Source organism: Rhinoderma darwinii, chromosome 5 (assembly GCF_050947455.1).
Source record: "Rhinoderma darwinii isolate aRhiDar2 chromosome 5, aRhiDar2.hap1, whole genome shotgun sequence".
Taxonomy (NCBI): Eukaryota; Metazoa; Chordata; class Amphibia; order Anura; family Rhinodermatidae; genus Rhinoderma; species Rhinoderma darwinii.
The window spans coordinates 101,408,019-101,423,345 of NC_134691.1; the positions used below are offsets into that span (position 1 = coordinate 101,408,019).

General features: G+C 46.8%; 1 protein-coding gene across 1 annotated transcript in view; it reads left to right on the plus strand.

The window, feature by feature from the left end:
• Positions 1-15,327, plus strand: part of LAMA3 (laminin subunit alpha 3) — a 246,562-nt gene that overhangs the window by 74,415 nt on the left and 156,820 nt on the right. Inside the window, exons 11-15 of the mRNA XM_075826335.1 lie at positions 10,722-10,790; positions 11,861-11,998; positions 13,239-13,373; positions 13,614-13,748; positions 14,111-14,248. Of these exons, the coding sequence (XP_075682450.1) occupies positions 10,722-10,790; positions 11,861-11,998; positions 13,239-13,373; positions 13,614-13,748; positions 14,111-14,248 (615 nt within the window). The remainder of the gene's footprint in view (positions 1-10,721; positions 10,791-11,860; positions 11,999-13,238; positions 13,374-13,613; positions 13,749-14,110; positions 14,249-15,327) is intronic.

The following is a 15,327-nucleotide window of genomic DNA, read 5'->3' on the forward strand; positions in this document are numbered from 1 at the left end:
AGGTAGTGATCTGTGCACTGGGGAAATGTATTTTCTTGAATTTGTGGTTCGAATAAGGACATGCTTCTTGTGACACCTGCCCTGGAGCGCTGAACGAAATCAGAACTCAATGTAAATATTGATAATTAAAGGTGACACAGTGTTTGATATCAGGGAGGAATACGTTTGGAAGGCAGCATGAATCATTCTCTGAATATAACTTTTGAGTACCTTTAAGAATAAAACAATATACCTGGATAGTTGAATAGTAGGCTAAACAGCGAGACTGCCTATCAAGATTTACTATGCAACCAGTGTATGTCAATATGATAACTAGAGAAAGCGTTATAACAATGGGGCAGATTTATTGATGCTGTCCTAATATTAGATGCTATAAAACCAGACAGGTAGAAACGGCACCAAATGTAATACAGTGCTGCACGCTGTATGATAAATTTTGCGCATTTTACTAGATATGTTAGACACTTCTCTCTTCCTTATGCCACCTCTTGGCTGGTGTACTTTCCATCCATTTTTTGCACCAAAAAAATGGCATACATCGCTAAGCCCTTAGTGACCGGCAATACGCCTTTTTACTGAGGTCACTAATGGGCCTTAGGCTAGGCCGCCGCATTTTTACGCCAACCTAGTCTAAGCCCAGCATGGGTATCCTGTGCTGTGTGGAGAAGGAACTCTAACAATTGTGAAAATACAATTCCCAGCAGTCCCAGGGACTCTGTGTTATACTACGATATTTTTCCATATTCCCTGTTGTCAACTTATAGGATATTACTTTATTACATCCCCAACATGAGTGTTTGTGTACGGCTTGGTCAGGCATCAGGGTTTCGCTGTCAATACTATTGTAGTTGTTGGGCCGCACCTTCTTTTGCCCTTCTCCCTTTGCTTTCTTTTTAACTGATAAAATGTCAATTTATATATATATATATATATATATATATACATATATATATTGCTGTGAGCATTATTTTGTTCCTCGTAGATTTTGTTCTTGATCTATCTGCTTGTGGAGGTGCCCTGGTATATGTGGCATGTTTTTGGTTTTTATGGCATGTCCAAGATATTTGAGCCTTCTTCTTGCATGTCTCAGAAGTTTTTGCACTCTGCTGGCATGTCCAAGATGTTAAGGCACTCTGCTGGTATGTCCAAGATGTTAGCACTTTCTGCTGGCATGTTCAAGATGTTAGAGTGCTTGACTGGCATGTCCAAAATGTTTGAGCACTCTGCTGGCATGTCCCAGATGTTTCAGCCCTCTGCTGGCATATCCCAGATGTTAGAATCCTCTGCTGGCATGTCCAAGATGTTATAGTGCTTGGCTGGCATGTCCATGATATTATCATGCTTGGCTGGCATGCCCAAGATGTTATAGTGCTTGGCTGGCATATCTATGATGTTAGAGTGCTCAGCTGGCATGTCCATGATATTACCATGCTTGGTTGGCATGTCCAAGATGTAAAAACCCTCTGCTGGCATGCTCCAGATGTTTGAGCCCCGGCTTGCATGTAAAGTATGTTAGAACCGTCTAATGGCATGTCCACGATATTAGAAACCTCTGCTCGCATGTCCTTGATATTAGAGTGCTTGGCTGGCATTTCCATGATGTTTGAGAGTTTGGCTGCTGCTCAAATCTTAGCGCACTCTGCTTACATGTTCCTGATGTTGGAGCTGTCTCCTGGCATGTTCCAAATGTTAGAACCCTTTGTTGTCATGTCCAAGATGTTAGAACCCTCTGCTGGCATGTCCCAGATGCTAGAACACTTTGCTATCATATCCAAGCTGTTAGAACTATGCTGGCATGTCCACATACTTGGCTTGCATATCCAAGATGTTTGAGCCCTCTGCTGATATGTTCCAGATGTTGGCGCTGTCTCCTGCCATTTCCAAGATGTTAGAACCCTCTGCTGGCATGTCCCAGATGTTAGAGCACTCTGCTGTCATATGTAAGATGTTAGAACCCTCTGCTGGCATGTCCCAGATGTTAGAGTACTCTGCTGTCATATGTAAGATGTTAGAACCCTCTGCTGGCATGTCCAAGATGTTAGAGCACTCTGCTGTCATATGTAAGATGTTAGAACCCTCTGCTGGCATGTCCCAGATGTTAGAGCACTCTGCTGTCATATGTAAGATGTTAGAACCCTCTGCTGGCATGTTCAAGGTTTTTGAGCCCCCTGCTGGCATGTCCCAGATTTTAGAGTACTCTGCTGTCATATCCAAGATGTTTGAGCCCTCTGCTGAAATGTCTTAGATTTAAGAACCCTCTGCTGTCTTGTCTAAAATGTTAAAAACCTCTGCTTTCATGTCCAAGATGTTAGAGTGTATGGCTGGCATGTCCGCGATGTTAGAATGCTTGAGTGGGATGTCCAAGATGTTAAAATCCTCTACTGGCATGTACAAGTTGTTAGAGCCTTCTGCTAGCTGTCCAAGATGTTAAAATGCTCTGCTGGCATGCCCCAGATGTTAGAGAGTTCAGCTGGCATGTCCTAAATGTTAGAGCCCTCTGCTGGCATGTCCCAGCTGTTCAAGTATGTGGCTGGCATGTCTCAGATGCTAGAACACTCTGCTGGTTTGCCCAAGATTTTAGAAATTTTGGCAGGCACGTGAAAGATGTTAGAACCCTCTGCCGGTATGTCCAAGGTGTTAGAACCTTCTGCTGGCATTTCATATAAGTTAGAAGTTTGGCTGGCATTTCCAAGATGTTCAAGCCCTCTTCTAGCATATCCCAGATATTAGAGCCCTCTGCTGGAAGGTCAAAGATATTAGAATACTTGGCTGGCATGTGCAAGATGTTAGTACCCTCTGCCATTATTTCCAAGATGTTAGAGTATTTGGCTGGAGTGTCCAAAATTTGAGAACTTTTTTGTGCTCTCCCTATAATCTGTGTGCATATTATATGGACTTTATCTAATTGTATAAAGAGACCCGTGTTATGTATTGGGGTACCCACCTATTGCTGGGTTGTTATTTGTCCCCTCATTATACACAGGTATTTTGTAAACATATATTTAAATATGTCCATATGTTCTGTGTAGTCAGCAAATAGGATATTACGTTATCATATCCCCCATATGAGTGTTTGTGTATGGCGGGATTAGGCATCAGGGTTTTACTGTGCGTACCATTGTAGTGGTTGGGGCAAACCATTTTTTGCCGGTATACGCCGCAAAAAAAAAAAAAAGAAGAAAAGACAATGCCAGAATTGCTGATTTTTGTGAAAAAAAAGAAATAAAAAGGCAACGATTTGCAAAAGATAAACTGTCATTTTGTCAGCCTGTTCAATCAGCGTTTACCTAGAAGCTAATTTAGAGGGGCCACCAATATGGCTGCACTTCCTATAGTCACTTTTGCAAAGATGGTTAACTGTAAATGAATATAAAAATACCAATCTATCAGTAAATGAAACATAGTTACCAAACATTGGCTATAGCAAACTGGTTTCCATTTTATATACTGGACACCACTAATTGGTGGGGTCCTGGCGGTAAGACCCCCACTGATCAGAAATATACTGTATGGAATAACATTGCCAATTTACAATTTCCATATAGTAACAGGATTTTTTTTATTTTTGCACTGCATGGAATAAAAAAAGGAAAAAATATATTACAAAAAACATTCACAAAAATTGATCAAAGTTGGAGCTTCCCTTTAGGGAATATTTGCGCAGCCTCATAAATTGTTGCAATTCACATTACTGTATATTTTTTCTGTAATATTATAAATTCTTTCTCATTATAACCCAGATTCCAGAAGGGGCTGGACGGAGCCTGCAGGGCTGAAGGGAAGCCTCCATGACCTCCCTGGTAGGGAAAGGGTTAACTTGTGAGGGAGAGTTGGAGGGAGTTGGAGGGGGTCAGGGAGGAGTCAGGGGGCCGTTGCTGCTCTTCCCGCTGTTTTCGGCATTGAGCCGGAAGCAGCGGAGGGAGTAACACAGTAAGGACAAGCTCCCTGTTGCCCGCGCTCGTACAGCATGTCAGAGGCATTTTTGTTAGAGCAGCTGCGAGCTGCTGCTGTGCACCACGGTCCCGGATGGCTGGAGGAGACCGTGGCTGCATTAGCGAGGATCCCGGACGCCGTGTTGCCATGTCAGGCCCGGCGTTCGGGGTCTGTTGCAGGGGACAGGCTCCCCTCCCCCGGCCCCCTTCCTAGCATGGCGGCGGGGGGGGAGTCGGCAACAACTGCTCCTGTCCGGAGCAGGCAGAGAGCGTTGCCGGGGGTGACGGCGACGCAGGCCAGGTCGACCCGTCCCTCCCGGCGGTCTCGACCTCCAGAGCGCCTTAGTCCTGAGACAGTCCCGCGGACACGGCGTCGCAGAGGGAGCCCGATCTCGGACGCTGCAGGCCAGGCAGCTGGGGGGACCGCCCCTTCCCAGGCCCTGCGTCCTGGCAGGAATCCCAAGCCGCGACGGGGTCCGGCGGTGAGCAGGGAGTCGCAGGCCGGGCTCCCTGTCACCCCTCCACCATCGGATGGAAGATCTGGAAGAAGAGGTACGGCCGCCCCGCCTGGTGATGTTCCGGCCAGGGGGCAGGCCTCTTCAGGATCAGCGAGACGGACGCCTAGATCTGCAGCGACGTTGAGGCAACAGGTCCAGTCGGAAGTCTGGGTTCCATCGGTCGGGCGGCAGGTTGCCGGCCCATCAGTCAGCGCTTCATCATCTCCGATCCGAAGATGTCGGTGGGATGGCCAGTCGTCTGCGAGAGAGGAGCTGGAGGAAGGTGAACTGGACGTGTATCGTCGAGGTCAGGATGGTCCGGCTGACGGGAACACAGCGCCTGTGCGGCCCGGTGAGTGTGTAACTCCATCATTGTCGTATCCAGCGATTTTTATGTCGGGTGTCAGCGGGGGGGCTGCTAGCGTCGCATCGGTGGCCGGTAGTGGCGCGGGCGGGCGCGATGGCGCGGGTCTGGCAGATTTAGTGGGTTGCTTGAGGGAGCTGGTCGGGCGCCTGGATAGGGCGGCGGCGCCGGTAGTTTCGGAAGTGTCCCCGGCGGTAGTGTGGGAGGGCCCCAGGGACGTGGGATTGGTACAGGCGCGGCCCGTGCTGGCAGTTAGGGAGGCGGTCGCGGTGTCGGTACAGACCGAGGCACAAAAGGATGGCGATCGGGTGCATATTGATGACCGTGCTCGGGGGGAGGTGTACGTTTGTTTCGAGGGTCCGTTGGGGGCGCATTTAAAGCAGGAGGTGCGCGAGCGGATCTGGAAGGACGAATATGTGGAGATTTTTTCTCTCTTGCCGCTCGCTAAATTTAATTTGGATAAGAGCAAGCGGGACGAGAGTAAAAAGGACGAGGAAGAACGGCGGCGGTATAGGCTTATCCCGCAAACGTTCGTTAATTGGTCGCAGGCGTTCGCCATATTGGCTAGTGTGATAGGGGAAAAGGCGCCGGAAAATTGTTCGGCGTTGTTTTGTTATTTTGATGCCATTGGGGAGGCTCATGGGGCGTATGGGGGTCAGGCGTGGCTGCGGTACGATGAGCAATTCCGTCAGCGAAAAGCGGTTCGGCCGGCGATTCGGTGGGACCAGAAGGATATTGCTCTCTGGTTACGGGTTACGGCTCCGGTTAGGCAGTCCTTTCCCGGGAGCGCCGGCCAGGGAGGCCAGTCTAGTCAGGTTGGACAAAGCGGCGGGGGAAAGGCGGGTTTTTGCTGGCAATTTAATGAAGGCCAGTGTAAGTTCGGGGCCACGTGCAAGTTCAAGCACGTGTGTTCCGAGTGTAATGGGGCTTCACACGGGGCGGCAAAATGTATGCGGAAAAAGAGGTCAGGAAACCAGCCCTCCGCGGCTGGTCAAGGGGGTGTCGCCGGTGAGGGTGGAAAAGATGGCCCCTTATCTAAATGAGTATCCGGATAGGGCGGCGGCTAAGTTGCTTTACGAAGGGTTTCGGGTTGGTTTTGTTATTCCTCCGCCTCCTTATGAGGTTCCGGTTACGCGGAGGAATTTAAAATCGGCTTACTTGCATGCAAAAGTCGTGTCGGAAAAGTTGTTAAAAGAAGTTTCGTTGGGCCGCATGTCGGGGCCGTTTGTTGAGTCGCCGGTAAAAGATTTAGTTGTGTCCCCGTTGGGTATTGTCCCTAAACGCGAGCCCGGAAAATTTCGTTTGATTCAACATTTATCGTATCCCAAGGGTTCGTCGGTAGATGACGGGATTGATCACGAGTTGTGCTCCGTAGTTTATACCTCATTCGATAAGGCGGTGGGGTTAGTGCGGGCTGCGGGTCCAGGTGCGCTGCTAGCAAAAACCGACATCGAGGCGGCGTTCAGGTTGTTGCCGGTTCATCCAGAAAGCCAACGGCTGTTGGGTTGTTTTTGGAATGGGGCTTTTTACGTGGATCGGTGCCTTCCGATGGGGTGTTCCCTTTCTTGTGCATACTTCGAGGCGTTTAGTAGCTTCGTGGAGTGGGTAACGAGGGGAGTATCCGGGGTCGACTCGTTGATCCATTACTTAGATGATTTTTTGTGCGTTGGCCCGGGCGGTTCGCCGGTTTGCGGTAATTTGCTTCATGCACTGCAGAAGGTGGCGAGGGATTTTGGGATTCCTTTGGCGCCAGAAAAAACGGAGGGCCCGGTAGCGACGATTTGTTTTTTGGGAATCGAAATAGACTCGGTGGCAATGGAGTGTCGTCTCCCTGCGGATAAGTTGGGTGCTTTGAGGCTGGAGGTTCGGCGGGCTTGTAGAATGAAGAAAATGACGCTGCGGGAGCTTCAGTCGCTGCTGGGGAAGTTGAATTTCGCCTGCCGGATTATGCCGATGGGGAGGGTGTTTGGTAGGAGGTTGGCGGCGGCAACGGCGGGAGTGCGTGCGCCGCATCATTTTGTGCGGCTCAAGGAGGAGCACCGAGCTGATCTTTAGGTTTGGGATGACTTCTTGGGCCAGTACAATGGTCGCTCGCTATGGATGGCCCCAGCGCAGGATACGAGTGATTTGAATATTTTTACGGATGCGGCTGGGGCGGGCGGTTTTGGAGCTTACGGGGGAGGTCCGTGGTGCGCAGGTCAATGGCCGGCTAGCTGGGTGTCCAGTGGACTCACGCGGAATCTGGCCCTGCTCGAGCTGTTTCCCATCGTGGTGGCGGCTACCATTTGGGGGGACAGGCTCAGGGATAAGAAGGTCCGTTTTTACTGCGACAACATGGGGGTGGTGCTTGCCATTAATAACATCACGGCGTCCTCTCCTCCGGTAGTTCAATTGTTGCGACATTTAGTGTTGGTGTGTTTGTCGTTGAACGCGTGGGTGGTGGCGGTGCATGTCCCGGGTGTACGGAATTGTATCGCTGATGCTCTTTCTCGCTCGCAGTGGGACCGGTTTCGGCAATTGGCACCGGGAGCGGAACGTCTTGGTTTGGCTTGTCCGGAGCATCTTTGGGATCTGGTATCGGTCCCGTAGAACAACTGTTACAAAGGTCTTTGGCGCGCACGACGTGGAGTGCTTATGCTGCTTGTTGGAGGCAGTGGGAGGAGTGGGTAAGAGAGTTGGGTGACGTCAATACGGATAGAGACAGGTTGGTGGCACTTTTGTACTGGTTAGGGGATGCCTGGGAGGCGGGGTTTTCAGTGGCGAAGGTGAACCGGTTCATATCTGCGGTGGCGTTTGGGTTTAAGTTGCGGGGCTTTCAGGATGTATCGAAGGAATTTCTGGTATCGCAGGCTTTGAAGGGGTTGCGCCGAGGTAGGGTGGAGGCGGATAGTAGAAGGCCTGTGTCGTTTGCTTTGCTTAGCTCGTTGGGCGGTTCATTAGCATCGGTCTGTCGTTCTTCAGACAAAATGGATTTGTTTCGGTTGGCTTTTTCGTTAGCGTTCTTTGGGGCATTTAGAATAGGTGAGTTGGTGTCGCCAAGTACCAAACAGGCAGGGGGGCTGAGATCTGGGGAGGTGAGCCTATTCGCAGATCGGCTGGAGGTATGGTTGCGTCGGTCAAAAACTGACCAAGTAGGGAAGGGAAAACTGATAGTTTTGTTCGCCCTCCCGGGGTCGGTTATGTGCCCAGTAGAGTGCATGCGGGGTTTTACGCCAAACAGGGGGTCTCCAGATTTGCCTTTGTTACGTCATGTGGACGGGTCGTTTTTGTCCAGGTTTCAGTTTGGAGCTGTATTTAAAAAATGTTTGACGGCGGTTGGTGTCGCGGCAGGCTCATATTCATCTCATTCCTTCAGGATTGGCGCAGCAACAGAAGCGGGGCGCTGGGGGTTGGATGATGAGGGGGTGAGGCGTATTGGTCGTTGGGAGTCCAACAGGTTTAAGTCCTATGTCCGCCCCCATATGTTATGAATTTTGTTGTTAACGCTTTAAAAATGTTATATGGTGGTGCCTAATTGTTTTTTCCGTTTCAGATTCGCCTCCGTGTTTGGTGTGGTTGATGGGTCATTCTTACGTGCACTGGGGGGCTTTGAGGGCGGACGTCCGCCCGGATGGTCGCCAGTTGCGCATTCCGCGACAGGATGCGGTTGTGCATTGGCTGGGTTTTAGAGGTATGCCGTGGAGCAGGGTGTTGGCGGAATTCCAGACATATGCTCGGCTTGATAGGGTTCCGGAGGTCTTAGTGTTGCACGTGGGTGGGAATGACTTAGGAGTCCGCCCCTTTCGTGAGTTGGTGCGGGATATCAAACATGATATGTTGTGTTTGTGGGTATCTTATCCCAAGTTGGTGATAGTGTGGTCGGACATAGTCCCAAGAAAGCACTGGCGGTTAGCTAGATCTGTGGAGAGAGTCAATAAGGCTCGCATTAAAGTTAATCGGGCGGTGTCCCGTTTTGTGGCAAAAAACGGGGGCATTTGCGTGAGACATAGGGATTTGGAGTCAGGAGTGGGGAATTTCTGGAGGAGTGACGGGGTTCATCTGACCGAGGTTGGCATTGATCTTTGGAGCTTGGCGATAGCAGAAGGCATAGAAAGGGCGGTGGTGGTGTGGAGGAACTCACAGGCTTAAGGTGGTCAAGGCCTGTTTCGCTGTGGCGGGGGGAGTCCTTGAGGCCAGTCAGTACAAAATGGTGGGGGGGTCGCATCGGGGGTATGCGTCCCCCAAAAAAGGTACATGGTTGAAGACTTCATCGGGTGTTATCCCTTTGAAGTGGTCTTCTGGTAGAAGGTATATCACTTGAAGGCTTCATCGGGTGTTATCCCTTTGAAGTGGACTTCTAGTGGTCGGTATATCACTTGAGGGCTTCATCGGGTGTTATCCCCTTGAAGTGGACTTCTAGTGGTTGGAGCCATCTGCAGAGGTGAACGGTGCTTCCGAGCTGGTTTACGGCTGGAGGTAATTAGTGGTTTGCAGATGGCTAACTCGGTGTGTTCTTAAAAAAGGAATATCTGAAAGGGCTTCAAGGACTTCCTCTGCTCGGGTTAATGTTAACGTTAAATTGTTATTTACGTTTCTGACCCATGTTGGGTCATGTGAATTATTAGGAGGAATTCTCTGGTGGATTCCTAACTAGTTATCCGAAGGTTTCGGATTTAAATTGTTTTTATAAAACTGTAAAATTAATAAACGGCTGCTGTGGCCATTTCACATCCAACCTCGGTGTCACGTGTCTTTCCTAAAGGTGGGGGTGGGGGGATAGGATGGGTTAAAGGAAGGTTCGTTAACACACGACTCTACTTAGGCAGGTCAAGAAGGGGCTGGACGGAGCCTGCAGGGCTGAAGGGAAGCCTCCATGACCTCCCTGGTAGGGAAAGGGTTAACTTGTGAGGGAGAGTTGGAGGGAGTTGGAGGGGGTCAGGGAGGAGTCAGGGGGCCGTTGCTGCTCTTCCCGCTGTTTTCGGCATTGAGCCGGAAGCAGCGGAGGGAGTAACACAGTAAGGACAAGCTCCCACCCTCCCGCCCTTGGTTTGTTACGTGGTGGGTCTTTGCGTACGTCCATATAGGAGTGTTGTTTTTTATTTGTGTGCTTATCTAACATGTTTTCCTTTTTTCCTGAGTAGGTTCTGGTGTCATGGCAGCTGGCGGGGGGAGTCCTTGAGGCCAGTCAGTACAAAATGGTGGGGGGGTCGCATCGGGGGTATGCGTCCCCCAAAAAAGGTACATGGTTGAAGACTTCATCGGGTGTTATCCCTTTGAAGTGGTCTTCTGGTAGAAGGTATATCACTTGAAGGCTTCATCGGGTGTTATCCCTTTGAAGTGGACTTCTAGTGGTCGGTATATCACTTGAGGGCTTCATCGGGTGTTATCCCCTTGAAGTGGACTTCTAGTGGTTGGAGCCATCTGCAGAGGTGAACGGTGCTTCCGAGCTGGTTTACGGCTGGAGGTAATTAGTGGTTTGCAGATGGCTAACTCGGTGTGTTCTTAAAAAAGGAATATCTGAAAGGGCTTCAAGGACTTCCTCTGCTCGGGTTAATGTTAACGTTAAATTGTTATTTACGTTTCTGACCCATGTTGGGTCATGTGAATTATTAGGAGGAATTCTCTGGTGGATTCCTAACTAGTTATCCGAAGGTTTCGGATTTAAATTGTTTTTATAAAACTGTAAAATTAATAAACGGCTGCTGTGGCCATTTCACATCCAACCTCGGTGTCACGTGTCTTTCCTAAAGGTGGGGGTGGGGGGATAGGATGGGTTAAAGGAAGGTTCGTTAACACACGACTCTACTTAGGCAGGTCATGTATTTTACAATAAAATAAATGTATGTATTAATTTATTATTTGTTTCTTTTCAATCTTACAGCTATATCAGCTAAATGTGAGAATTGGTTAATACATTTTAATTGTATTTTTAATTTTTTTTATACCTAGGAATTCCTTTTTATCCTGTTCCTACCACATCATCAATTCCTGTGGAACCAACTGCTGAAAATATAAAAGGCAAGATATTAAAGCTAAAAAGTTGACATTGTTATCAGTACAACCAAGGTGGGACTGACCCGCCAGAGTACCAGAGAATCTTCCTGCGGGCCCAGGCTCTGACGCAATAATGGACCCCAAAAATCCTGCAGTAGATAACCACATTTGGAGGCAATCGCAGGCAGCTAGAGTCTATTTGCCATATGGCAAGGTTGATATACCACACATGTAGAACTGCCACAACTGCCAAGACAATCACTCTTATAATATGTTGCAGGAATATACAACAATTTTAATAGTAGCCCACTGCTACTATTAGCACGTTTAACCAATATGTACTTGCATGTGTCCCCTGTTCATCTCAATAGAAGTACATACAGATGAGACAAATAGTGATGTAATTGTGTGAGGGTACACATTTCAGGTACTCCCTAGTAAAGAAGTACGGCTGAGGTGTCTATGGAGCACTGAAGGCTTGTGAGATATATTGAGAAAAGGCTCATATCCTGATGAAAACATTATAATGGGAGGTACACTTTAATTATTGCCACGCCTATGTTAAAGGCACCCTTGGGTATTGTACATTTCTTGGGAGTGTTAAAGTATCCTTGAATACTGTAAATATGTCTGCTTCCAAAAACTGAAAAATAATAGAGACTGATATAATATTATGCATGCCAATTATTGTAGCCCAGTTATATAAGGAAAAAAAGCATTCAGCAGAAGATCACTGGCTCTCTGGCCCCCGGCATGTGGTTTCCAAGCTAACACTATTGCCCTAATGGCACAAGGGATGTCATAATACATAATACTACGTCAACTGGGCACTAGAGTCCAAATCATGTCACTGATGGTAAGATCCATGTGACTGGGTCATATCTTTAATATACTTTTTCGCCTTTAATTCCCAGCGTGACTCAACACCATGTGTCATTTCTGAAAATGAGTTGTGAGTTAGAAGCTTTGCTCTAGAGGGATTCCGTTTGAGGAGTCTACAGGATGCTCTGCAATTCCTTGAAATAACAAGATTTGCTGGAACAATGTCTGTGTTATTTGTGCGTAATAGTAGTATATATTGTTCTTTCTGACAGGTTGCAGGTGTACAGGAGTGGGAGCACTAAGTCACAATTGTGACACACTAACAGGACAGTGTCCCTGCCGTGTAGGATACCGGGGAACAGCTTGTGATATGTGTGGTCCTGGATACTTCCATTATCCAATCTGTCAAAGTAAGTCTACACATAGGAGAGCTGACACAACAGTAACTGCTCTTGTGTTATGGTCAGGAGTATAAATATGAGTTGGGAGAGTGTGCATACATGGGGGCACATTGGGGAGGTGAGAAATGGGTTCTGACAGAGAGCCAATCATCTCTGTTCAAGGGGCTGGACTGGTGATGCCAAACTGAAAAAGAACATAGGTGTGCTATGCACCTGGGCCCCAACAAAAGGCAACTGGATAGGATTGTGCGGCTCCTTCAGGTTAATGATCAGACAAATGCACTCCAGGAGCCATGTGCCGGAAGCTTCACGGAGGCAAGCAGTCAATGCTGCTCCGTATTACAGAGCCATACGCATTCAATATGGGGGTCTGTATGGCACTGCATTACAGAATGATTCTCCCTTAGATGTAAGGCTTCTATGGGAGAATACTCTGCAATACTGCATCCCTGTATAAAATCAGAGGCAAACAAAGGTAGAACCACAAAAAAGTATTGGAGGGTATACAGTGCCGTAATACATTCATGTGCTCAAAAAACCTTAAAAAACAAGTCCATCCCACTTGCGCTTTAAATAGACAATATCTTGCACATACGAATTTTCATCACAGTATAAAAAGTTGATTTTTTTATTTCAAGCACTGATAATACTTGATTTACAACAGTGTCAAGGGTATGAGTCAGGCAGTTGCTTCTTGTGAACACTGACGGCACCGTGGAGTCCTTATATACTGTAGTATTGTCCAAAGGTTATTTAACTTCCCTTTTTATGATCCTGTACTGTGGCATATTTCTGGGCGTGAATCCCCATGCGGATTTATCTAGAAGATACGTTTTCTTGCTATAGTACCTTGAAACATTTTTTTTTAATGACAGGAATAAAAGATAATTAAAAGAAAAGTCTAAAATTATTTCAAAAATATCATTTTAATGAAATAATAATAAACAGATATTCTTATAGACCTTCATCTTTGCTCCAAATATGCTGTATCATTCATTTAGTCTAACACTCGACTTGTATTTAGAGCATAAGTCAGTAAAGGGAGAGCATGAGATGTATTATATGACTGGCATGTTTTCCTGACTGTTCTTCCATCTGAATAATGATGGATTTATTTTTTTAGTAGAATGGACATATTTTAGTATTGAATTCATTTATTGTTGATATTGTAGTTAATTTCCTGTCAGTGTCATAGGAAATAATTTATGGTTTATTCACTGTATAAAGGCCATTTCCTTTGATTGTTTAGGGTGTGATTGCGCTCCGGCCGGCGTGCTCCCTGAGGTATGCAGTTCTAGCGGAAAGTGCCTGTGCAAGCTTAGAGTTGACGGGGCACAATGTGACCAATGCCGGCCAGGCTACCATTCATTTCCAAGCTGTAAAGGTTAGCTTTATTAAAGTTATATAAATTATATAAACTTAAACCAGATGTAGCAGAGTTGAATTTGTCATTTATAACTCTCTTGCAGTTAATATTCTATAACTGTATGTTTACCTGCAGTCCCATGGAAAGTCACAGATAACATATTGTCATTCCGTGATGGGCTATGCCAAATGACAAACTCAGTTTTGCTGCTATGACCAATTTAGCACTGCATTTCAATTGTCTATTTATTTATACTAGAATGTGACTGCGATATGATTGGTGCCAGGGACCCTTCATGTGGACCAAGGGGAGAATGTCTCTGCCGCCCTAACTATGCCGGACAGACATGTAATCAGTGTGCACTTAATTTTTACAGCTATCCCATCTGTATGGGTAAGTGTAGCACAACGACATAAAATGTTTAATAGGGGGCCTAGGTTGACTACATCACGTGATAACTGTAATAACAAAACCGGTACTGCAGCATTGAGGGAACACAATATATTATGCCCTTTGATGTTTTACATATTTTCACTGCCGTCTGAAACCAGAGATGGGTGAGTCTTCTGAAAAATATTTATTGTACATTAAACTGATTAGTTTCCACTTTGAGATGTGAGATTCATTATCCAGTATTTCAATGCCATTTAAGGAAACCTTTTACAATACAAATATCCTCGCTTATTATTGTCTAAAGAAATGTTTTTGTACTATTGTACTTTTGAGTTTATAACAATTGTATTATTGCTTTTTAGCCTGTCAGTGTTCCCCTCAAGGCTCCTATCAGAGCACATGTGACCCTATTTCTGGACATTGTGAGTGCCGACCAGGCATAACTGGGCAGAAATGTGACAGGTGCTCATCTGGATTAGATAAATATCCATATTGTCAAGGTATGTTCCTTTTTTCATATAGATGTTGAGATGTGGCAATGATTTGCCTAACACTAGTCACAAGGGAGTAGGTAGAAGAACCGCAGCACACACAGGTATCAAAGTATCAAAAGGAGTGTCTTTATTCCACCATCAATAGCGACGTTTCGACCCAAGTGAGGGTCTTTCTCAAGCTTGAGAAAGACCCTCACTTGGGTCGAAACGTTGCTATACCTGTGTGTGCTGCGGTTTTTCTATCTACTTGTGTTATTTGGAGTCGGACTGGCTACAACTTGACACGGCTTGCGCCGACTGAAACCTTTTCCTGTTTAATGCCCCTCATGAATTCTTCTGGGACTGTGATGTGCTGCTGATTTCTCTCTTTAGTCACAAGGGAGAGAATTATAACATTTCCCATTTCGTGATGTTAGCTCATATTCGAGCAGCTGACCATGCAGACTGTAATTTGAAGAGAAATATCAGGAGCCTGTACAGCAGTGCAAAGAGGCCTTATACACTGAATGGCCACTTTATTAGGGACAACCATCTAGTAGCGTATTAGACCTCAATTGGGCCTTCAGAACCGCATCAATTCTTCATGGCATAGATTCCACTAGGTATTGAAATCGGTCTGCATGAATATAGGCTCAAGAGGACAGGATAGCTTCTTACTGTTGCTGCTAAAATGTCCTTCTGCTATAGGGTAAGCAGCTGCCATGAAGGGATGAACCTATTCGGCCACAATGTTTAGGTAAGACCTACTGTTCAAACGTCCATGCACGATTATCGTAGCACCTAGGGTATGCCAAGAAAACATTCTCCACACCATTGCTTCACCTCCATCAGCCTAAAATGTTGACACCTGACAGGAAAGGTTCATCGATTCTTGCTGCTTGCGCTAATTTCTGACCGTCCCATCAGCATGGTGCAACAGAAATCTGAATTCATCTGACCAGGAGATGTTTTTCCATGCCCAATGATTCCATTTTTGCACTCTTTTGTCCACTGGAGTTTTGCCTTTTTGTTTAGGTTAGACAGCCATGGCGCTCAAACTGGTCGTCTGCTGTTCTAGCCCATCCATGATAAGAAATGAAGAGTTG